This window comes from Cucurbita maxima, unplaced genomic scaffold (genome assembly GCF_002738345.1).
Source record: "Cucurbita maxima cultivar Rimu unplaced genomic scaffold, Cmax_1.0 Cma_Scf00034, whole genome shotgun sequence".
In the NCBI taxonomy this organism is placed as follows: Eukaryota; Viridiplantae; Streptophyta; class Magnoliopsida; order Cucurbitales; family Cucurbitaceae; genus Cucurbita; species Cucurbita maxima.
Genome location: NW_019272050.1, coordinates 911,529 through 935,823, shown reverse-complemented (window position 1 = coordinate 935,823; position 24,295 = coordinate 911,529). Strand labels below are relative to the sequence as shown.

The 24,295-nt window shown below is 33.7% G+C and overlaps 3 protein-coding genes across 3 annotated transcripts; 2 read left to right on the top strand and 1 right to left on the bottom strand.

The window, feature by feature from the left end:
- Positions 1 to 6,894: 6,894 nt before the first annotated feature.
- LOC111467679 (geranyl diphosphate phosphohydrolase-like) lies at positions 6,895 to 7,652 on the top strand. The gene is made up of 2 exons (XM_023112664.1): positions 6,895 to 7,120; positions 7,213 to 7,652. The coding sequence occupies exons 1-2, from the start codon at positions 6,937 to 6,939 to the stop codon at positions 7,506 to 7,508; spliced, it is 480 nt and encodes a 159-aa protein (XP_022968432.1). The 5' UTR covers positions 6,895 to 6,936; the 3' UTR covers positions 7,509 to 7,652.
- A 1,863-nt stretch (positions 7,653 to 9,515) lies between these two features.
- LOC111467677 (protein MIZU-KUSSEI 1-like) lies at positions 9,516 to 10,760 on the top strand. Its single transcript, XM_023112662.1, has one exon. The coding sequence runs from the start codon at positions 9,851 to 9,853 to the stop codon at positions 10,592 to 10,594; it is 744 nt and encodes a 247-aa protein (XP_022968430.1). The 5' UTR covers positions 9,516 to 9,850; the 3' UTR covers positions 10,595 to 10,760.
- A 5,844-nt stretch (positions 10,761 to 16,604) lies between these two features.
- LOC111467673 (piriformospora indica-insensitive protein 2-like) lies at positions 16,605 to 18,855 on the bottom strand. The gene is made up of 2 exons (XM_023112657.1): positions 18,058 to 18,855; positions 16,605 to 17,966 (listed from the first exon to the last, which is right to left on the bottom strand). The coding sequence occupies exons 1-2, from the start codon at positions 18,307 to 18,309 to the stop codon at positions 16,755 to 16,757; spliced, it is 1,464 nt and encodes a 487-aa protein (XP_022968425.1). The 5' UTR covers positions 18,310 to 18,855; the 3' UTR covers positions 16,605 to 16,754.
- Positions 18,856 to 24,295: the final 5,440 nt, after the last annotated feature.

Below are 24,295 nucleotides of genomic sequence, written 5' to 3'. Positions count from 1 at the left end.
AATATATATTTAAAAGATTATTCCTAACTTGTTAATCCAAAACAACTCCTAAATTCATTATAATCTTCTACTTTTAAGTGTTAAAGATGAGAACATGTCAAGTAACCAATGAAAATTTATGAAGCAATACTTGTAGTAATCGTTTGGTTATACATGCATGTTAGTAAAATCAACCTTAGGTGGTTAGTTTACGGTAATTTTCCATTATCTTCTCACACACTCATCTTACATTTCATAGTCTGTCAGTCACATCTGATCTTTCATTCGATGTCCCGAATTTCATAGTGTGATAATAGCATACAGTGATCAAAGAAATAATCATTCTTTTAATTTTTAAAGGAGATCGAGAGGAAATTACATGAACAAACTAGTTTTAGTTGGGTTTGAAGAGGCAAGTATTCCATGCTGTACTAAGAAAACCAACATAAACCTAGGAATAAGAATCTTGTTCTTAGATGTTTGGTCGAGAAAGATTGTGTGTGTCTCAGAATCTTCACAAAAGTTTGTAACAAAATCAACAAGTTAGCCCAAAAGTCAAGTTTTCTTTAGTTTGTTCATGATTCTAATTACCCTAAAATTCATGCATCTTTGATTGTTTTTGTGATTTAGAATAAATAACTACGACTATATACGTTTGATTATACATTCACTTTCTTATTTTCTAGAAACTTTTTGAATAATTATTGCATCACTAAGAAAAGATTTTGACCTTTTGATTTGGAGAGAATGGTGGGCGGGAGAATACGTTGACCGCCATCGAAGAAGCATCAAAGTTCGTAGAGGGAAGACGAAAATCTACCTAAGACCATGTGTAGAGAAGTACTATAGATTCAACCTTACTCGTATTGGAAAACTGTCTAAAGTCATGTCATGATGTTTTTAACTAATAGATCCCACCATGTTACATGTGTGTGCATTTCCCGACCCCAACAGTGAGATTACTTACTGGGTATTTCTCAAAATACTCAAACTACCTCCTACTCTTATTTTTCAAGTAAAGGTAAGACACCCTTATATAGATGACGGGTTTGCGATGAATGCCTTGGAACCTGCAGTAGGGTAGTTGCATTATTTTGTAGCACTTAGGTTACATCATAGCATTATTCTTGTCTTTGTTTTATTTAAATTTCACGATTTTATTTGTTTAACTATGACATCGTTTTTTTAAATATTTTAAATGAATGTTACCGCACATAACAGAACATGTCATGCATGCAATGGCGACCTTATTTGAAGAATTTGAAATTCCAAATAATGTTAAAAGAATAAATATATATATATAGAGTATTGAAGAACAAAATAATTGATTTAATGAACCTAAGTGAGCCCTAAATCATTTGTTCCATTCTATTATTTGTTCTATTCTTTCCTTAATTCAACTCTTTTCTATTCCTCTCACCACTTGCCAACTCTCTCTCTCTCTCTTCTACCTCTTTATTTAATTACTTATTTCAACCCAAAAAAAACGAGCACACGGGTTAGAGATATGAACGTAGTTTCACATTGATCGTAAGTAAAACTCGAGCTTTTTCAATAAATAAAATCGAGAGTAAATTTAACCTAGACTAATCACTTGACTATGTCAGCTCGTATTAAGACTCGACCGACCATCTATTTAAAATGAAAGATGGTGTTTGGTAACGTGAGCAGAATAATCATTAATCGAGAATATGGATTACAATATCCTGTTTTGATTTAATCTTTGACCCGCCCTCAATTTGGAAGATTCCGTTCATGGATTAAGGATAAACTAATTCTTCTATGGCATATTCTCACAAATATTTTATTTAATTAAAACGAGTTTTAATTATAATAATAATATTAATAATAATGTAAGGGAATTGGATTCCTATGTTGAATTGGGATTTGGGTGTCTAGAAATAATATATTTCAAGAATATATTGGAGGACATTGATTGGAATTAAAATTGGAATTAAAATGGTTTCATTATTGTCACAAATTAGAATATCCTAGAGATAGCAATCATGGAATCCTCCCATGCCGCCCTCATTTGAATCTATAACCATCTAATCTTTTATTGAGTATTAATTCTACTACATGTTTCACCAACAATTCACCCGTCGATAACGATAGCGATCGAGTTCGCTATCCAGTTAGAGATAGGGACATCCATGGGTTGAAGGTTGGAATGACTTTTCTATTCCACTTTCCAATTTCATCCTCCCGACCGTTTGAAATTCACTGTTTTATTATATAAGGTCGGGACAAGGATTTCTTGTGAAAACTTCGTGAGTTAGGTCTCCACATAGGTTTGAAAGAAAGAAAATTTTCAAGTTGCATGTTCTTTTATCTCATATGAGAATCTAGGGTGTGCAGATATAGTAGTGATACAATCTTTTGAGTCTATAGTTGTTGATATGATTACTGCATTAAAAATGGTCATTAGAATTTCGAAACTAAAACGAATGAATCTAGTGCACTCAATAAAAATATATTCTTACGATAGCGAAGACGTGGTTGAGACTCTAAGAGAAAGTTGATGCGAAGGTTCAGATCGAAGATCTTCGCTAAACAGCCCATAAATCTCGAGAATCGAGAGTGATGTTTGAAGACCCTACCGCATTCCAACCTCAGGGCTTGAAATTACTATGAGGCTCAGTACTTCAACTAGTTCTTGTGTTTCCTCGAATGGATCTCTTAGTTATAGAGAGGGTTACCCAAAAGCAATATATAAGGCATACCCAATAAAACTTACGAGTAAACCAGATATCACAAACAAGAAGGCGGGTCAAACTTATTGTACCATAATTTCATGTCTGGCTCATTCCAGGAGTGAAACCCTAAAAAATTTAACGTTCTACAGAAGGTATTGAATTGTGAGTAGTAGTCAGTTAAAAACATCGGCACGTTTAATGGAAGCTTAGATGAATGTACGAGAGATGAAGTTAGGCCGATGACAAGAAAAAAAAAAAAAAAAGTGTAAATTTGAAGGCTCATTTATGCTGTGTGGGAATTTCAAAAGTTTGATGTAAAAAGAAAGAAGAAAATAAGTGGAGGAGAGGAAATGGGTATGTGATGTTAATAATAATAATATGCTTTTGATACCAACACATTACTCAGAGTTGTAAGCATATGCTTCTCTCACTCTACTGCTTCTTCTTCCCAAACTATATGCTTCACCTTTGCATCTTTCATCATATCAATTCATTTTTAGCAACAAAAACAAACGATCTTCGTTGCGAGTACTCGAGCGAATTCTTGCCACGAGCATGTGATAGATTTATCATCCAATCTGTGTTCTACGGGAGAATATTAAACTCATCCTTATCATAAGCCTGATGAAAAATAACTCAATAAAGTCATAGATAATGTTCCAAGAACGAAGTAGCTAAAGATTATTCCAAATCGAGATAAATAAGAAAAGGATAATTTGAGTTGAAGCCTAAATGCAACTCCTCGACATAGGCATCATCCTAGGCTCGTGTCATCCTAGTTTAATTTGGCAGACACGAGTAAAGTTTGGAATCTCTATCTTTCTACACCGTTGATGGGAGAACAAGATAATATCAAAAGCTATTCACTCCAATTCTACCTATGTAACCACATGGTCTAATACCAATTGTCCCCATGTTTGTCACTTTTTTTTCTTTTGTAATATTCCTTGCAAATGCATTTACATATTTATATATATACATGCACCCACGTTATCGATACGACCTAATTTTGTTCCTGACAGTCCATTAAACGCCTCTTTCTTTCTGAGTAGGATTGGACGTATGCTACTCTATACACGGTCTATATACATGCACATGAACTCACAATGCAAGCTCGTTAACATATTAGTGTCAATAATATCGTAATTTACGTGTCTATATACATATTATACTAGAGAAGTAACCTAAACCCTAAACCCTAAACCCTAAACATACATGAAATCCCACCTTCCGTTTATTTCATTCTTCTATTTTAAAATTAATTTTTTTAGTTTTTTAATTTATGTATATCAAACCCATTATTAAAATGTTAATATATAAGTTTAGAATTTTATTAAATATGAAATTAAATATTTATGGACATTTTTTAAAAAATTTAATTACAGCTAATTTTAATGAATAAAAAATCAATTATTAATATAGAAATGCCTAATTAATCCAATTACTTGATCAGTGTATATGAACTAGAATTATTATAATTATAATTTTAGATTATTACATTTTTTTTTAATTTTAAAATAATTCAATATTTTGTGCATTTTCTTATTTATTTTGGGATTTTTTAATATGGTATAATTTACTTCATAATGTCCATAAAATCCACGTGGAAAAATCTATATTTTTACAATTATAAAAGGAAAAGAGAACAAAAAGGAGAGTCAAAAAGAGAAGAAATTTTAAAATAAAATCAAGCCAATTGAAGAAAAGTGGTAACTTTTTTTAAAAAAAAAATAAAAAACAATAATTGAGGCTATTTTGGATTTATTAACCAAAATTATTTTTTCCTTCATCTCCCAATCACTACTTTTCCTTTATTTTCTTTATTTTTTGGAAATAAATAAATAAAAAGAAAAGGGAAAAAAAGTGAGATAAAAAGAAAAAGAAAACTAAGAGGAGTTGTATTCCATATGATTTTTGTTTTCATGCATCGTAACGTGTTTGACAACTACTTCGTCTCGATTAGGTCAGCCGATCAAATGGTGGTAAAAGAGACTGACTAAGTTAACACTAGTTTTAACTCGTCTCATTTTTTACTCTTTAAATACTCGGTTAATCATATCTCGTACAATTATTGTTTAAACATATAGAAAAAAAAAACATAATTAGCGTTCTCGAGTTAGTGTCGTACAATATGTTTTTAGCTAAAGGATAGAAAAAAAAAATCGGTCTCTTCGTGCTCTTTTCACTTTTACGAGAAAATGTATATATATTTTATCGGTTTCAACTACAGCATGAATGTTCACGTTCATTTTAAAAATATTTAATTTTTATCGGGTAAATATAAAAGGATAATTTTTTTAATATATATAAATAATTTTTGTTTTTCATTTTGACAAAGTAATGTATATATATATATATATATAATGGGCCGGAAATTAGCCCAAATACTTAATTGCAGCATTTGGGCCAATTAAAGCCCAAAAGTTTTAGTCAACGCCAAAGACCACAAAATGTGTGTTTGACTAATAGCACCCTCCTCCCAACATGACTCTTGCACCAGTATAGCCACAACTTTGGTCAAACAATTTGCATTAGCCAAAAGCTGGCCATGTCGATGGAAATCGGTATGTCTAGAAATAACGTCAACATAGCCAAAAAATTCTTGTAATCGAAGCTCATCGTTAGCAGATATTGTCTACTTTGATTCGTTACGTATCGTCATTAGTCTCACGATTTTAAAGCACGTCTATTAAGGAAAAGTTTTCCACACCTTTCTAAGAGATGCTTCATTCACTCTCCAACCGATGTAAGATCTTACAATCACTCCATTGAGAGTCAAGCGTCTTCGTTGACACACCATTCGAAACCTGGCTCTGATACCATTTGTAACAGTTCAAGCCTACTACTAACAAATATAGTCAGTTTTAGCTCGTTACGTAATTACCATCAAATCACGGTTTTAAAGCACGTCTATTAAGAAGAGGTTTTCTCACCTTTATAAGGAATATTTCGTTCTTGTCTCCAACCGATGTGAGATCTTGTTTAATAAGTATTTAAATCTCGTTTGATAATCATTTTATGTTGTCGAGAAATGTCGTATTACGTAAATATAACTAAAATCTCTTACGATTATAATATATATACGAGATGAAAGGGGCATGATGTGATTTATTTGGATATGGTGCAAATACAACCAGACACTAGCCAACCACCAAATAAAACTATAAAATGTATCTTATTTAAAATAATTTATTCCACTAAAATATATGATTAATTATTATACTAATTATTTAGGATTAAAATTTTATATAATTTATTTAAAAATAATTATTAAGATTATTGCTAAATAAATTCTAAAATCTACCGTCCATAATATAGTAATAAAATTAAAATGTTTAAAATTATTTTCTAGTAATAATAATTAATTATTTAAAATTAAGTATTGATTAATGTTTTATTTATCTGAAATTTTAGAATGAAAGTCAAATATGACGAGAATGAATTGAATGCGAGTAATTTAGTGGACTACGCCAACTGAAAGGATAAGAGAAGGATCAACAATGGCGGCCGCCACACTGCAAGTGGAAATTCTCCATTCAATCTCTCCTTAAACACCTCTTAGGTCCAGAGGTCGATTTAGACTTCGATTCATTATCTATTTGTCATAGATGTTACGACTATTTGATTTGTTGATAGTAAATATAATTTCACACTCGACAATCGAAAGTAAATCTAGAGTACGAGAAAAATAAAATCTCGTTAATATAACCCTGTTTCTTTCGGTAGAAGCTGGTATAAACGTTGTTTCGTAACAATATAAAGAGTAAAACTTTATAATTTAATAAATAGGGCTTTTAAAACGTAATTAGCCCAAATTATTACGACATTGTGAAATACTTTTCGATTTTTTTAAAAAAATATTTTTAAAAAATTTAAAATTTTAAAAAATACCCACTAAATTTTAAAACTAGCATTAATACTCTTTATTTTTACACCAAAAAGTTATAAAATTATTACTCTAGCACCTTATGGATTATCTCGAAACTTTTGAACTATAATGAAACTGCCCCACAATCTTATTCTTATTCTTTTTTATAAATAAAAAATAATAAATAAATAAACCAAATAACTTATTTAGAAAAAAAAATAGAATAAAATAAAAACTCCCGAAAATGGACGTAAGTAGACATAAAAATTTTAATCAATTGTACAGAAAAACCCTGAATTTTCGCTCCACCTTCGTCAGCCACGGCGGCGCTGCGGCCTATATATACCTCCTCATCCATAACCTTACCTTCAAACACAAAACCCATCTTCAAATATGATGTCTGAGGTCCAACAGATTAACGGCACAAAAACGAAGACATTGGTGGTGGCGCCTCCGCCGTCGCCGCAAGTAGCAGTGGCGATTTGCTTGTTGAGAGGTAAATCGGTGCTAATGGGGCGTCGACTTGTATCGATTGGCAACTCCAAATATTCTCTCCCAAGTGGGCATCTTGAATTTGGTTCGTTTTTCTATCTCATTGTGTCTAAATACAGGATGTTTCTCTATATATATTGTCCATTTTGAATATAATCTCTTGGTTTTGGTTTTCAGGCGAGACTTTTGAAGAATGTGCTGCAAGAGAGATGAAGGAAGAGACAGGTTTGGATATTGAGAAGGTTGAGTTTTTGAAAGTGACCAATAATTTGTTTCTGGACCAACCAACGCCGGCTCATTATGTGGTGGTGTTCGTGCGGGCGGTACTGGCTGTTCCCATGCAAACTCCGCTCAATCTTGAGCCTGACAAATGTGGTGGCTGGGATTGGTATGAATGGGATAGTCTGCCCCAACCACTCTTTGGTCCCATCAAAGCAATGGTTATGGAGGGCTTCAATCCTTTTCCATACTAACCAGCTAGCCGCGGCCGAGCTGGGTTGGATCCGGATGTATTAGTCGTCAACACCGAAATGAAAAGGGAGAATAGCTTTTCGTTCTTATTTGTATTCTAATTATAAGATTGGTTTATAATGTTAATTAGTGTGTTGTTCGAAAAACTTTAACTCATTTGAATCAATTTCTAAACTCAATTATGGCTGCGATAACTTTTAAACCACCATATCAACTTGGAGTACAATATCCACATACCATCAAACACAAAACCCAGTGAATTTTATTATGATTATACGACCCTAAAAGAATTCATCCAAACTTAATTAGAAAGGACTTGGAGAGTATCAATCAGTTTAAGGCCATAAACCCACTAAGTTGATAGTTCAAAACTAAAACAAAAAACTCGAGGCTTGCATGGCCGAATTAAGAGTAGCTCCGATCTTGTCTCTCATACTTTTTGTGAGATAGGAGAACGAAAAATTCTTTATAAGAGTGTGAAAACCTCTCCTTAAAAGAGCGTTTTAAAACCGTGAAGTGCAATATATTTGCTAGTAGTGGGTTTGGGTTGTTACAAATTGTATCAAAGTTAGACACTGAGCGGTGTGTCAGTAAAGACGTTGGGCCTTCAAGGGGGGTGGATTGTGAGATCCCACATCGGTTGGAGAGGAGAACGAAGCATTTCTTAGAAGAGTGGAAATCTCTCTCGAACACACTGAAGATGGCTTTGTGGGAGAGAAGTTTGTTGTTGTGGGCTGGGCCCATGAATCATTCCTTGTTGGGCCGTTTCTTTTTGTATCAGAGTTACCCAAATGGTATTGAGCCCATTAATATAATTTAGGAAATTGGAAGAAATTATTTAAAAAATAATTGCAATGAGTCGGTATTATTTATTTAAAATGCATTGAATAATTAAAGATATTGAAATATTTGTATAATAATAATAGTTTTTTAATTGAACAACCCATGTGTTTGTAAAGCATGTGGGAAACCTAGGGATCAACAAATTAAATCCAATAAATTCCACATTTTCTTTTCCAAATAATAATATTAATATTATTTAGTAAATAAAGAGAAATAGGTTGGTAGGGTATGCCATTTTCCAGCTTTTTAAAGCTTTTTTAATGTGTTTATTGGCTCAAGGCTTCCATTTTCGTTGTTTTCTTCCTTTTTTTCTTTTTTTTTTTTTTCTTTTTTTTTTTTTCTTTTTTTTTTTTTCTTTTTTTTTTTTTCTTTTTTTTTTTTTCTTTTTTTTTTTTTCTTTTTTTTTTTTTCTTTTTTTTTTTTTCTTTTTTTTTTTTTCTTTTTTTTTTTTTCTTTTTTTTTTTTTCTTTTTTTTTTTTTCTTTTTTTTTTTTTCTTTTTTTTTTTTTCTTTTTTTTTTTTTCTTTTTTTTTTTTTCTTTTTTTTTTTTTCTTTTTTTTTTTTTCTTTTTTTTTTTTTCTTTTTTTTTTTTTCTTTTTTTTTTTTTCTTTTTTTTTTTTTCTTTTTTTTTTTTTTTTTTTTTTCTTTTTTTTTTCTTTGACATTTTGACATTAACGACAGTGATTCTGAGCTGTTTGTCTCATGCAGTCTCAACATCTTTTTTTATTGTCTTTTTATTTTTTATTTTTTTCATTGTCAAATTCAACCGAACAAATACAACTTGGTATACAAATTGTTATACGTAGTAACTTTCATTTCTTTTTTTTAAGTCATTCTTAACCATTTTATTCTCATCATCGCTCTCATTCAGATGTAATGTTGTTCAAATTTACCACTGGCAGATAATACGTAACGATATTACTCACTTTAGCCCGTTACGTATTATCATTAACCTTACAGTTTTAAAGATTTCTACTCCATAAGGAATATTTTGTTCACATCTTCAACGATGTAAGATCTCACAATCCATTCCCTTGAAAACTAGCGTTATCGCTAGCACACCGCTCGATTTCTAATTCTAATATCAAACATGAGAAAAAAAAAACATAATAAATTAGATAAGAAGACAGGGGAGGGGAGGGGAGGGCAGAGCAGGGGGGAGACAGAACACTAAGCAATGTCTTGACAGCGCCAGGATCCCTTTAACTCGGTGCGGGTCTTAACATGTCTAAACGTGGCATTGCCTTCCTATTAAATGTTGGGACTTGTGGCACTCAAAATTTCAAAGCATCAAACCAAGACAGGCAAGGACTCCTGCAGCGCAGCCATTGTGGGCCGCCGCGGCGCCCTCCTTCCTGCCCTTACCTTACACATCCTCTGTTCTATTTTTCGAACCCATTCCTACAAATCTCTGACATTTCATCCAAACTGGACCACCCCCACTTTTCTTTATATCTCACCATCATAATTCCAAGCTCCACCTCTCTCAAACCTCCACAATCATGTCCAACTCCCTCCATGATTCCTCCTCCTCCTCCTTCTCCCGCCGGTATTTCACCTGGAAAAACAAGCCCCAAGAAGAACAACACCAAGAACCCTTGTCCTTCACTTTGTCCTCCCGTTTCAGCGAAGAAGACAAGCAAGACAACCTCAAGAAACCAGAGAAGAAGAAACCATCTGCTTCTAAGCTCCGGACGGCTTTAACAGCCATCGGACGGATCCGGCCGACAACCAACCGCTCCCGGCTTGGCGGCCGGGTTGTCGGTACGCTATTTGGGTACCGGCGAGGACATGTCTATTTCGCGTTACAAGAAGACCCAAAACAGAATCCGACGTTTTTAATTGAGCTATCGACGCCGACGAGTGTTCTGGTGCGGGAAATGGCATCTGGGTTGGTTCGAATCGCGCTGGAATGTGAGAGGAAAGCAGAGAGGAAGAAGAATTGTAAGTTAGTAGAGGAGGCGCTATGGAGAACGTATTGTAATGGGAAGAAATGTGGGTATGCGAGTAGAAGGGAGTGTGGGACGGAGGAGCAGAGGATTCTGAAGGCGGTGGAGCCGATCACGATGGGGGCGGGGGTATTGCCGGCGGCGGAGGGAAGTGGAAATGGGTCGGAGGGGGAATTGATGTACATGAGGGCCAGGTTTGAGCGGGTGATCGGGTCGAAGGATTCGGAAGCTTTTTACATGATGAGCCCTGATTGTAATGGAGGGCCTGAACTTAGTATTTACTTGCTTAGGATTTGAAGTTTGATCGATCCTTTGTTTTTTTGTTCTTGAGATGCCTGAATTTCTGGGAATCGTGCTTCTGGGGAATCAATGCATTGATGTAACAAATGGGGTATTGATTTCGATGTATAGCTCTTTTTCATTTTGTTCACATTGGTTGTTTGAGAATCAAAAATATTTCTAATTTCAATCCATTATACATGAGCCTTGTTCCGATGTTGATCAATCTATCATACACCGTTTTGTCATTGTCTTTTCGCCCCTTCTCGGTACTTTTATAAATGGTTTTTTCGAACATTTTCTAGGATCAGAAGGAACAACTATAATCAGTGTGTTTCATTCTCTTCATTCTTATCTTGAAGTTAGTGCTTTCCATCTAAGAATTGCTCCATGGATTTCATTCTTATTCTAATGGTTGATATCTCAAGTTGTTATTGTGAGATCCTACGTAGTTTGGAGAGGGGAACAAAGTATTCCTTATAAAGGTATGGAAACCTCTCTCTCTATCATACACGGTTTTAAAAACATGAGGTTCATGCAATATGTAACGGGTCAAAATGGATAATATCAGTTAGTAATGGACTTGAGTCAAATGGTATCAAAACTAGACACCAATTGGTATGTCAGTGAGGATACTAAGTGAGGTGGATCGTGAGATCCTACTTCGGTGGGTTCAAGTGAACAATATGTTAATTAACAATAATGACAGAAGAGGAGAGTGTTGGGGAGGACATTGGCACAATGATAAGGGAAAAAAACACAATGAATTGGGAGGTGGGCATGTCTTCCAATTTTGATGAGTATCTCCTTAGCTCTTCTTTTATCCTCTAATTTTGGTAGCACTCACACACTCGCTCACTCGTGGCCCCTCGCCGTTAAAACTTACCTTTATCACACCCATCTTTCAACTTTGGGACCCAAATCCAATCATGCTTTTCCAACCCAACCAATAAAAGAATCTTACTCGTCGTCGCACCTTTATGTAATTTCACATTCGACCTTTACTCAATCTACATTGATACTTAAATCGATGTTCGGATCTGAGATACACACACCCAAGTGCTCTATCATATTCCTGTACTTGACATGACACTGAACGTTCTCAAGCATCGACCCCTTTGTCAAGTAGAGTTTCTCAAACTCTACCTTCTTTTCTCTTTGCCTTCATTTACATCGGAAAACGACTCGTAAGTTTGATTATGGTCATCCCTCGTCATCAATAGTAATAGCCACCTCAGTACGTTTTTACTACTTCTCGAGCTCTAAGCTAGACATACCTACCTCGATTATCCTTCACAATGGGATTAAAAGTAACTTTAGAAAATAAGAAAATAATATTTTTTTTTTCAACCGTTTGAAAATTGGGGACGAAATGCAACAAAGTCAAAGTAATAATTTTGGTATTTGTTAGTATTTTATTTATTGTTAATTTAATACAAATATATTTTTTTGAAAATAATTTAATATGGATAATTGGAGTTACTTTATTTAGTTAATAAAAATATATAAAAAATAATTTAATAGTCCATTAAACATATAAAATATATATATATATATATAATTTTTAAATATACTAATAAATTGCCTCCATTAAACAGCATTTAAAATCTAATTAGTGTGACGGTAGCAATAAAATCAACTAGTTGCTTAAAATAATTTGAGAAAAGAAAATAATTCATATTCCATGTCATATTTTTAAATTATTAAAATTTGAGATATTAAATTATAAAATCAATTAAAATTCAGCGGGAAAAAGAAAAGGAAAAAATACATTAAATCCGTGTGAGTGAAAGAAGGTAACGAAACATTTCTTATAAAGGCGTAGTTTTAAAACCATGAGACTAACAACAACACGTAACAGGCCAAACCGGACAACTTTTGCTAACACTGGGTTTGGGCTGTTACAAATTGTATCCCGATACGGACACTGTGCTAAACGAGGACGTTGGGTCAAAGGGAGTGGATTGTTAGATTCTATGTCGGTTGGAGAGGGAAACAAAACATTCTTTATTAAAGGTGTGGAAAGTTCTTAGTCTCGAGCCTTAGAGATCCCTCGAATAATAGCTAGGACGTGGCAGGTATGTTTAAACCGTTCACGTACCATTCTTTTTGTTGTCGCGTTATTAAAGAGGTGAATTAATGAAGTTTGAATTATAAAGAATTCATTCTGACAAACCAAATTTTTATTTCCTTTTTCTTTCACAAATTTTAAGTTCAATGAGAAGATTGAAATAATATGATTTTTAGTGACAATTCAATAAAAAAAAAAAATTATATTAACTTCAAATTCTTGGAACAAAATGGTTACAATTGGCTCACTTTGTATACAGTATAAATTCATCATAATTCAAAGAAATGGAAGTAAAAAAGAACAAAAAATGGTGTTTCAATTGGAAGGAACAGAGTCGACAAGAGAGTTGTGCCTGTCGGAAGGGGCTGAAGGAGGAATCGGAATGTTTCTGGGGAGAAAGCTGAAGGTTTCGCCGCCGTATCGGAACCCTGTCTTGTAATTGAGACCGACTTCGCCGGAATCCATCTCCGGTCCCGTCGGTTTCAGCGGCCGAGTTGCAGAGCAAAACCCAGAAAGAAGAAGCAGAGCAAGAACGACAATGGCGACTGGGTTGTTTAAAGAAGAAGAAGAAGAAGCCATGGCTGATGAAGAGAGGAAATAATTTGCATGGAAACCTTCTTGTGTATTTATGCTACTTTCTGTCACTCTTCTTCCAAATTGGTTCAAGTAGATTGGGTCAATTCCGGACATACTTAAAATTTAATATCTTACGAGTTATTTTATTTAATACACAATTAAATAGATAAAATTGTGCGAAAACCGAGTCAAAACACTCGTCGATTCGCGGGTTTTGTTCTTGAAGAACTGATTCGTTTGATTTTCGTAGGTAAACTCTAAATAAATTACAAGTCTTCCCTTAAAGTCTAATGTGAGAAGACCCTTTTTTGAGGCAATTTCTCAACTTTGTTTGTGTGGTTGCCAATGACGTCACGGTTGGACTTCTTTGATTTTTTCTAACCAAATTTCTTTGACTTTCAATCCCTTGCCTCGTTCCAGCTCCTCATAAATGATGTTTGGATTGACCGATTCATCTTCAGGATCGACTCCCTCCATGAAAACTCACTAGATGGGTCGGATGGTGATGGTGGAAGAAGCCCCTACTCTGTTCCCACACTCGAGACTTACGAGAATAAGGGGGTTTGTATCAGTATTTCCAAACATAATAAAACATTTGAAAACAACATATACATATTAGTTCAATTTTTACGTCAATTTTTCTCTATCAAATTTAACCGAAGACTTTAAGTTATAGTCTAAAATCCCACAAAATCGAACCGTTAAGCTCAATGAAACATCCAAGTATTGATCAGTCTCTTGGTAGTTCAATTATGCTCTATTCTTCTTGTTGTGACAGACATATCTTGATTGATAACTTAACTATCGAGGGTAGAAATTTCTTATATTTATGTTTAAAAATGCTCAGAAACAAGACAATTTCCCTAAATTGGTCGATCAATTCTAAACATATTCAAAATTAGTTAAATTTTGGTAATTTTTAAGTCATAAGTCAATGGTTTTGAGGAAAATAAAAATAAAAACAAAATGTTTTTTTATTTCCAAACATTTAGGAAAATATGGCAATTGTTTTTAAGGTTGACGTGGAAATAATTTTGCTTTATTTTCTTCACTAATGATGAAAAAATTAAAAATTCCAACGGTCGTCTTGGGGTTTGACGAATGCTTGGGAAGAAGACTACCTCTTCAGTCTTCACTCGTTTTCTGCATTAAAATTCAAAGTCTGCGTTTTCTTTAATAAATATTTTATTTTTTTTTAATCATTTTAAAACATTTTAGAAATATTACCATTTTTTCCAATATTTTTTAAATAGAATGTCAATTAATTTCTTTAAAACGTTTACTTAGCAAAATAAATAAATAAATAAATAAATAAATGAAGTATTATTAAATTATGTTTTTATTAATATACATCGATGATTATCTATTAACAACAAAAATATCGAGTTAATTTATGACTTTAAACTTAAATTTTTATATTTGTGACGTTTTAGTTCACGGGTTTTAAAAATATCTAATAATTCTTTGAACTTTTAATATTTTCTTAAAAATTTATAAATATATTGACATAAATCTCAATCACAATAACAATAAATTTACTAATTTCAAATTATCTGTAATTGTGTTAAATTACAAATTTGGTCATTCTAAGATGTTGGAAAGGAGAACGGAACATTCCTGAGTTTTAAAATCGTGAGACTAATGATAATACAAACAATATTTACTAATTGTAGGCTAGAATTGTTACAGATATTATAATAATTGGGTTTATGATAAGATAATAGAACCACTACAAGGAGAGTAAGATTCGGATTACCTTGTTGATCGAATATCTCAAGGCAAGAACATTGTTTGAGATTCGAATCACTTCACCAGCAAGATCGATCATGTCTAGCTTGAATGATTCTTGTTGATCAAATATCTCAAAGCAAGAACACTTACTTGAGATTCGAATCACTCCACAAGCAAGATTGATCATGTTGAGCTTGAATGATTCTACATACAACCTAAACTACATAGAATTGCAAAGAAACTTAGTCATGGGCTAAAGAAGAGCACAAATGCTTCTTTTACTATATTTTCCAAGTCTCTTACAAATACAACATACATGACTTTACATAGCCTTAAAATGAAACTACTAAAGGCATTACAGGAGTTACGAAGATTCATGCTTAATGGCCTTAATTAACCATTATGTAATTGTAACCTAAAATAAATTAAAAGTCTTAAAATACATTAATGAAATACAATAACTCTAAATTGTAATCCACAAAAAATTCAAAACATGAAATTTCATTCTTTTTCGATGTGACATGAATTGAAATATCTTTTGATAATTTGAACAATATTTTTTTTGCATTTTTATTGAAGCATATTATATGATGGATGTCTCTTTGAAAGTCGGTTACAAAAAAAGTTATTGATTTTTTAAAAATAAAAAAAAAAAATTGCTAAGATAGGCTTAAAAAAGACTGAATTTGCAGAAGGGGGAAAGTGGGGGTGTAGACGGAATAAAAAGGGGGCGTTACCGACCCTTACCTTGGGATTAGTTCCGCTACGTACAGCTCTGACAACCCCCCACTTTCTGACATTATTGTCCTTCCACCCCTTTTCTTCTTTCTTTTTTTTCCAAACCAACCCCCTTATTTACACTATTCTCATTTTCTGCCCACCATTTTCCCCACTCTTTCTTAAAATTACGCCAAGGTTTCAAATTCAGCTCACTATGCTTAGAAATGGATAGAGATTTTTTGGGTATTAATGCAATTTATAAATATGGGCTCAATTATTTATTATTATTTTTGGGTACAATTTTATCACCATATAAAAATTTAAAACTATAACTTTTATTTATTTATTTATTTAGATCCTAGCAAAATTCTTCATTTATTCATTTATTATTACATGTGAGTAATACTTTTTCATTTATTATAATTTTAAGTAGAGATTTTCGAGCGACAAATTTGCGATTGGATTCCCTGTTGGTAATACTTTTCCATTTATTATTCTTTAGAGAAATAATTATTTTAATTTTTCATTTTTAAGAAAATATATAATAAAATAATATATTTCATAAGTAAATATATTAATTTAAATATTACTATGGGAATCTCAAAATTAACTTTTTTTTTAATATCGTTAAATAAAAAACATAAATAGATTAAGTGAGGCAAAGCATGGACGAGATGAAGGCATGGAATATAATATCATCCCGGGGAAAATGCTTTCCACTCATCGTCTAAACGAGAGTTCTCCTTCTTGTTTGGATCAAGTCCCCGCATTGCGAATAAAATAATGAACATCTCTAATTTTAAGTCGAAACATCTTACCTTAGAATTATTTATTAATATTGATAATGGAAAAAATAATTTAGACTTATTAGAACCAAACTTCCGTAGTTAAGTTGAAAAATACTCTAAAAAAAACAAATTCAATTTTGAATAAATAAAAACGGTAATTTAGATAATTGGCAAATGGAAGTATTTACAAAGAAGGCAACCAACGGTAATTTCTGTTTCTTTTTTCCTTGAAAAATTATTTCATCCTTCCGACCGAACACTACTGCGAAGAAACCTCTGCTTTCTTGTTTCATCACAACCTCATGATTAGCAAAATCATCGTTAATGTCTTCCCCACAAATTTCCACCAAAACCCTTCAACTCCAACCCAAGAACACCCGTTCGAGACAGCCACATTCCCATTTGAGAAGGGTTTTTCCGTCAATTTGATCACTTCTTCTTCCTCCTCCTCCTCCTCACATGGCTTCACTCCATATGGAGCACTGTTAGCCGTCACCATTCCCATGGGGTAACACAGATTCGGATTATCCCAGGCCCCGAATCTCCTTCCCATGTTCCCATAAAACTCTTCGGAGAATTTAAGGTCACCGGATAAATTGTTCCCGAACAGGTAAATTGCACTAACGAATGGCAGAGCTGCAAGTTCCGGCGAAGGGTTTCCGGTTAGATTGTTGCGGCTTAGTCCCAGAAACCTTAGTTTCTTTAATTCCGACAGTGAATCGGGAATGTCCCCTGTCAAACCCATGTCGGAGAGATCCAAAATCATCAAATTTCTTAGACTTTTCCAGTTTATGTTCTTGAGTTCTCCGCCGATCGGGTTGTTGGATAAGATGATTTCTTCCAACGAATTCATCTTCTCAAACGGCCTTCTCAATCCGCCGTAGAAACTGTTGTTGCTGAGATCCAGAAGAGTTAAGCTCCTCATATCACCGATTTCATCCGGCAAAACTCCACCCAATTTGTTGTCACTCAGATCAAGCTTCAAAAGGGAGCTTAAATTCCCCAAACATGGCGGCAAAGAACCCGACAGAAAATTTCTACTCAAATCCAAAATCAGCAGCTCGCTCAACCTGCCGAGATTTGGAGCAATTGGACCAGTGAGCGAGTTCCCAGAAAGAACCAGCCGTTTCAATCGGATCAAATTGCCAAAAGATTCTGGTATTTCGCCCACCAATCCATTCTGTAATAGAATCAAAGATTGTAGGTTTGAAAGACTCCCTAAACTGGCCGGAATTTTTCCGGTGAGGCCAGCGTTTGATCTGAACTCAAGAGATTCTAAACTTCCGGCGAGATTCAGCCATTCTCCGGCTGGGAGTGAAACAGAATTGATCCTTGTAGCCGACACAAAGCAGCTGAAGAATGACAAAGTTTTAAGGTGTTTGAGTTCAAACAATTGCTGTCTGAAATGGGCATTTGGAGCACAAGCAAGCGAGTTCTCATGAGTTGGTCCAATGCTTAGTGCAGTGACATACCAGAGCCCATCAAAGATATCACAAGAAACCCCCTGAAAAAACATCCCAAAACAGAGTATCCCGTCGTTCTAAGTAGATTCCTCAAATGGGAAGCTCTAAAAGCAACGATTGAAGAAGAATTACCTGTATTGGAGTCCAACCACAAGGATCTGGGTAAAGATCTGAGCCATTCCATGAATTCCCCACAAAGCCCTGAATTGCAGAGAACAGAGCATCAAGCTCTGTTTTCTCCATTGGAGCAGCTTCTCCACCTTCTTGAGCATAACTCCAACTCCCCAAACACACAAACAATACAAACACCAAGAATCTCTTCTTCTCCATAACACAACCAAGAGCAAGAACAGAACGGAAAACAAAGATATCAGCAAAAGCCATGGAACAGAGAAACCTCAAAAACAGAGAGAAAGAAATGAAACAGGGGTGGGTTAAGGAAAGCAGGATTCTCAAAAAGGGGGGAAAAGCAATAATAGTAATAACAATGATAAAGAACAGAGCGCCATAAAACTAGTGAAGAGGGCTTAAAGCTCCAACCCCGAGTGAAAGCGAAAGGTGGGGCTGCGTCCATTCCTTTGTATGCATTGGAATGCCATGGGTGTTGTATCAGAGCAAAATAATTTTCTGTTACAGAATTTAATAGGAAGGGGATAGGATGGGTAAAAGGGTGAAGTAAATGCGGCTGTAAAGGGCACCTGTTTTCTCTGTTTTTGGGAAGAAGAAGAAGAAGGGAGGGATTTTGGGTAATGGGTTTTGTTTACATTTGGATTTTGAAGGGATTTATTAAGGACTTGGGGAAATGGACAAAGAGGCGTTTTAGGGTTCTTACAGGGGCTGAGGAGGATGATTGCTTCGTCTTTAATGGCAGCACAGTTGGAGCTGGAAATTGCAGTTTTAAAATAAAAAATAAAAAATAAATCAATTTGTTTTATTTTGGAATTATTCTTTTTCTGTGTATTTTCATTTTTAAAATATGGGATTTTTTTTTTTCGGCTAAAGATAGATAGCAGTTGTCTTATTAATTTTTTGGTTTTCAAAATAAATAAATAATAATTAAGTTCGTTTTAGTTTTGAGAATGAAACATTCCTGGTAACCATATGAAAACTTCTCCCTAAGAGAGTTATTTTTATATCGTGGGGTATACACGGACCAAAGTGGACATTATTTACTAGGGTGATTTGAACTGTTACAGATGGTATCATAGTCAAACATTGGGTAGTGTACCAACAAAGACGTTGGGCCACCAAGAAAGGTGGATTGTGAGATACACCTAGATTGAAGAAGAAAACAAACATTTTATTATAATGTTATGACAACTTTTCTTTAGAGAAAATTTTTAGAATTGTGAGACGGACAACAAAATGTAGTGGGCCAAGGGCCCAGAGGACAATATCTACTAGCAGTGACTTGAACTAAAGGACAGTATATACTAGCAGTGGCTTGAACGGAAGGACAGTATCTACTGGTCGTGGCTTGAATTGAAGAGACAGTATCTACTAGCTAGCTATGACTTGAACTGAAGAGACAGTATCTACTAGCTAGCTGTGACTTGAACTGAAGAGACAGTATCTACTAGCTAGCCGTGACTTGAACTAAAGAGATAGTATCTACTAGTCGTGGCTTGAACTGAAGAGACTGTATCTACTAGCCGTGGCTTGAACGGCTACCTTTAACGGTTACCAAACCTAACTATATCAAACATATTTGATATGTACTAAAAACCACTAATAAATTTTGAAAATAAGTTCGTGATTCCCAAACCCTAATTACATAATAAAATTTGAAAATAAGTTGTGGTTCCCAAACCCTAATTTCAATAATGACTTATGATTTCAGTGTATAATAATTGGAGCGCAAAGTTCATGATTATATAGAAACAAAAGAGCTAATGAAGAACAATTTTGAAATTCTTTATTAGAGAGAGAGAGAAAAAGAGGATATGTTGTGGAAAGTAAAAACGAAAACCCTAGACTAGATAGAAGCCATTGGCGATCGGCTTGGTGAATCGCACGGCTCGAAAAGAGTAGAACACAGATGACTGAGCTCTGCTTTCCACAAAGAAATCACAGTAAGGAAAACGACATTCCATCTTTAAATCTGTACTCTCTATGGATCTACGATTACGCTTCAATTTTTTCCGCAGAAACAACAATATAAATGAGATTTCAAAGCCACGTTTATAAATTTGTACTGCCAGAGAGAGAAAGAGAGATTCAAGAAATCGGAGACGAAACAAGAATAATCTTACAGAGAGAATCAGAAGATGTGTTAGGGCTTCTCAGAGCTTTATGATAATTGTGGCTATGGCTTCAATATGTGGTCGTCGAGATTCAGCCTTTCTGCTCCAGCCAACAACCAGCAGCCAGTTTAGGCACAAACGCTGCCGCCTGCATTATCCGATGTTTACGGCCGACTGACAACGCTGCTCCACCGCCTAGGGCAAATACCATGGAGATGCCATTAACTATTCATTATGTATTTTTAGATATTTATTTTGTATTTTAAAGAAGAATAATAAATAATACTTTTATTTATATTCATCAAATAAATCTAAAAAACGTAAATTAAAAAAAAATTAAAATTAAAAATGGAGAATTTTAATTTTATCTTATTGTTTCTTATTTTTAGTTTATTTTTAAAAAGAAATTGTTTATTATTTTCTGAGCGTTACAAAATAACTATTTTTTAAAGACCTAAATCCGTGAAACAAAAACATTATCGAACCGATCGATTAGACGATCGGAAGGACATGGAGCCAGGGTTGATTAGGGTTTGGAAATGGTCCACATGGGTGTGTGGGGAAGGGACTGTGAGGTCATTTTCTAGGCTCTGATCTCTACTCTCTACACTTGCATAAGGCTCCAACCACAACGTGCTAACTAATTATGATTCTTTTACTTTGCTCTCTATTAAATGTCCATACTTTTAATTCTATACTCTATTCTTTAGGACCTACACTAGTTTCTAAACTTAGGCCTTATACAAATAATGTATACTTTAAATTTCGGTTCTAATCAGCTGGTTGCCCGTTACATGCTAAACCCTTCATGTTGTAATGCTTTATCTCTTTTATGTACTATTTGACGTTTCGACAAATTCATGCATCAAAATATACTATAAGGATATGCGACCAGTCGTCAATTATTCATATTCAGAGTTATATGCTATTTAAGCCGTTTGTGTTGCATTTTTCACTTACTAGTTTATAATATTGCTTTCATCACTACTTTCAAATTCTCTTTCAAAACTTTCGTTGTTCTCGTTTTCTAGAACTTTCTTGATAAGATAAGGAACCACTACAAGGGGAGTAAGATTCGGATTACCTTGTTGATCGAATATCTCAAGACAAGAACATTGTTTGAAATTTGAATCATTCCACAAGCAAGATCGATCATGTCTAGCTTGAATGATTCTTGTTGATCAAATATCTCAAGACAAGAATACTTGATTGAGATTCAAATCACTCCACTAACAAGATTGATCACGTCGAGCTTGAATGATTCTACATGCAACCTAAACTACATAGAATTGCAAAGAAACTTAGCCATTGGCTAAAGAAGAGCACAAATGCTTCTTTTACTACATTTTCCAAGCCTCTTACAAAAACAACATACATGGTTTTATATAGCCTCAAAATGAAACTAAAGGCATTCCAAGAGTTGTAACATTCATTCTTAATGACCTTAATTAACCATTATGTAATTATAACCTTAAAGTAAATTTAAAAGTCTTAATACAATAACTCTAAATTACTCTAAATTGTAATCCACCATAAATTCAAAACATGAAATTTTATTCTTCTTCAATGTGGCATAAATTGAAATATCTTTTGATAATTTCAACAATATTTTCTTCTCATATTCATTGAAGCATATTGTATGATTGATGTCTCTTGGTTCATATCATTTCTTCTCAAAGTGGGGCCAAAGGCTTGGGTATACGACGTTCAGCCATATGCAACACAAATTTGAATTGACTAACTTACTTGGTGGTGGTGAGGGTGAGTGTCGCATAATTACTTGTAAATGTTTTGAGAAAGTGCGATCGTGATAGTGAAAATAATATACTTGAAAAATGTTTAAAATATAAAAAATTAAATTTTTTGATAAATTTAAAGATCGACCATTATTGTCAATTTGAAGTTAATTGTTGTCCAATTTTGTTAAAAAATAATAACAATAATAATCATTTTAATGCAATGAAATAAAAAAGACAATAAAAACTTTATACTCGACTAAATTTAAATATTTGAATATATATATTAAAATAGGAAAAAATCTAAATTTTCAATTTTTTTTTTTACTTATTTAAAAATAATCATACAATAATTTTTTTTGACCGTTTAATAAAATTTTGATTTTTTTAAAACTAGTTTTGAGTTGATTTCAAATGGAATTAAATAAAGCGATAACTGATTCGATTTTGTCAGTTTTGTGTCCAACCGAACCGGTGTCGACACATAAACCAATTTGTCGGTTCGGTTTTTATTACGGTGTTTGCTACTGCTAATGAGGCGGCGTGATGCCACGACGCCGGTGCGAGGAGACAGCGCTCGACGGTGCTGCTGCAAATAAACGACGCTCGAAAGTACTGCTGCGGCTGCGACTGCGACACACATAGCCCTTGACGGAGTGTGGGGTAAAGAGAGAGATGTGCGACGGCGATAACTGAGTTGCCTGGTTCAGAGAGGAAGGAAGGGAGGCGGTTCAGAATAGAAGGGAATGATTTCTAGCGGTTTTTAAAGGAAGATATACCTTGGTTTGGTTTGGTTTGGTTTGGCTTGGCTTTCCATAAACTAAACCAAACCAAACCAAAAATATTTGAAAAATTATACAAACTATCATGAAGTTTGATATAATCACACTTTTGACCCGTAATTTGTTAAGTATTGTAATTATACCCTTCAATTTTTAATTCGATCAATTACTCGACTTTGTTAAATGTTGCAATCAACCCTTTTATCGGGTATTATTAAATGACCCTTTAATTAAATAGCAGATATTGTTCGTTTTGACTCGTTATCTATAACTATCAACCTCACAATTTCGTGTTTATTAAGGATGAGTTTCTACATTCTTATAAAAATGTTTTGTTTCTCTCTCCAACCAATGTGAGATTTCACAGTTTTGCTTGAATATAATGGTCCATAAAAACGAAGGTAAAATGACTATTTACCCCAATGTTAATTAATTAAAATAAATACAAGAAAAATATACCATCTAAGGTCATATTTTATTAAATAGAAAATTATATATATATATATATATATATATATATATATATATATATATATATATATATATATATATGAGTTTCGTCATCTATAAACAATTAAGGATTATTATAAAATATTAAAGTGTAACGGCCCAGATCCACTGCTAGCAGATATTGTCTCTTGGGGCTTTTCTTTTCGGGCTTCTATATGGAAAATCAACACTCAATGATTCTACATGCAACCTAAACTACATAAAATTGTAAATAAACTTAGTTATTGGCTAAAGAAAGCACAAATGCTTCTTTTACAGTACATTTTCCAAGTCTTACAAATGCAACATACATGGTTTTATATAGCCTCAAAATAAAGCTACTAAAGACATTCTAAAGTTAACATTCATACTTAATGACTTTAATTAACCATTATGTAATTGTAACCTAAAGTAAATTAAAAATCTTAAAATAAATTAATGAAATACAATAGCTCTAAATTATTCTAAAGTGCAGTCCACCAAAATTCAAAACAGGAAACTTCATTCTTCTTGAATGTGACATGAATTGAAATATATTTTATAATTTCAACAATATTTTCTTCACATCTTCATGGAAGTATATTGTATGATTGATGTCTATTGGTTCATATCACTTCCCTTCAAGGCTTTAAAACGCGTCTGCTAGGTGAAGATTTCCACACCTGGTGGTTTGTTTTCCTCCCCAACCAATGTGACACATCACAATCCACCCCCTTCGAGGCTAGCGTATTTGCTGACACTCTTTCCTTCCTCCAATCGATGTGAGACCGCCCCCAAATCTACCCTCTTTGGGGAACACCGAGAAGGCTGGCACATTGTCTGGTGCCTGACTCTGATACCATTTGTAACGACTCAGATCCACCGCTAGCAAATGTTGTTTTATTTAGGGTTTCCCTTTTGGGCTTCTCTCAAAGCTTTAAAATGCTTCTGGTAGTGGAAAGGTTTCCACATCTTTATAAATGATAGATGATAGTTTGTTCGGGTCGGAATGGACATTAGATAAAGTATTCAAAATAAAGTTTATTCGACGGTAAATAATTGGACTTGAAAAGAAATTAGTCTAAGACAAAGAAAGACGGGCCATTTGGGATAATCCAGATTTCCTTGGCAATTGGAGATG

What these genes read in the sequence shown, in the direction of transcription:
- LOC111467679 (XM_023112664.1), top strand. Translation starts at nt 6,937, where the DNA reads ATGATGTCTGAGGTCCAACAGATTAACGGCACAAAAACGAAGACATTG. An exon ending in AAGTGGGCATCTTGAATTTG is followed by an intron (nt 7,121 to 7,212) that starts GTTCGTTTTTCT and finishes TTTGGTTTTCAG; the next exon opens with GCGAGACTTTTGAAGAATGT.
- LOC111467677 (XM_023112662.1), top strand. Translation starts at nt 9,851, where the DNA reads ATGTCCAACTCCCTCCATGATTCCTCCTCCTCCTCCTTCTCCCGCCGG.
- LOC111467673 (XM_023112657.1), bottom strand. Translation starts at nt 18,309, where the DNA reads ATGGCTTTTGCTGATATCTTTGTTTTCCGTTCTGTTCTTGCTCTTGGT. An exon ending in GTGGTTGGACTCCAATACAG is followed by an intron (nt 17,967 to 18,057) that starts GTAATTCTTCTT and finishes ATGTTTTTTCAG; the next exon opens with GGGGTTTCTTGTGATATCTT.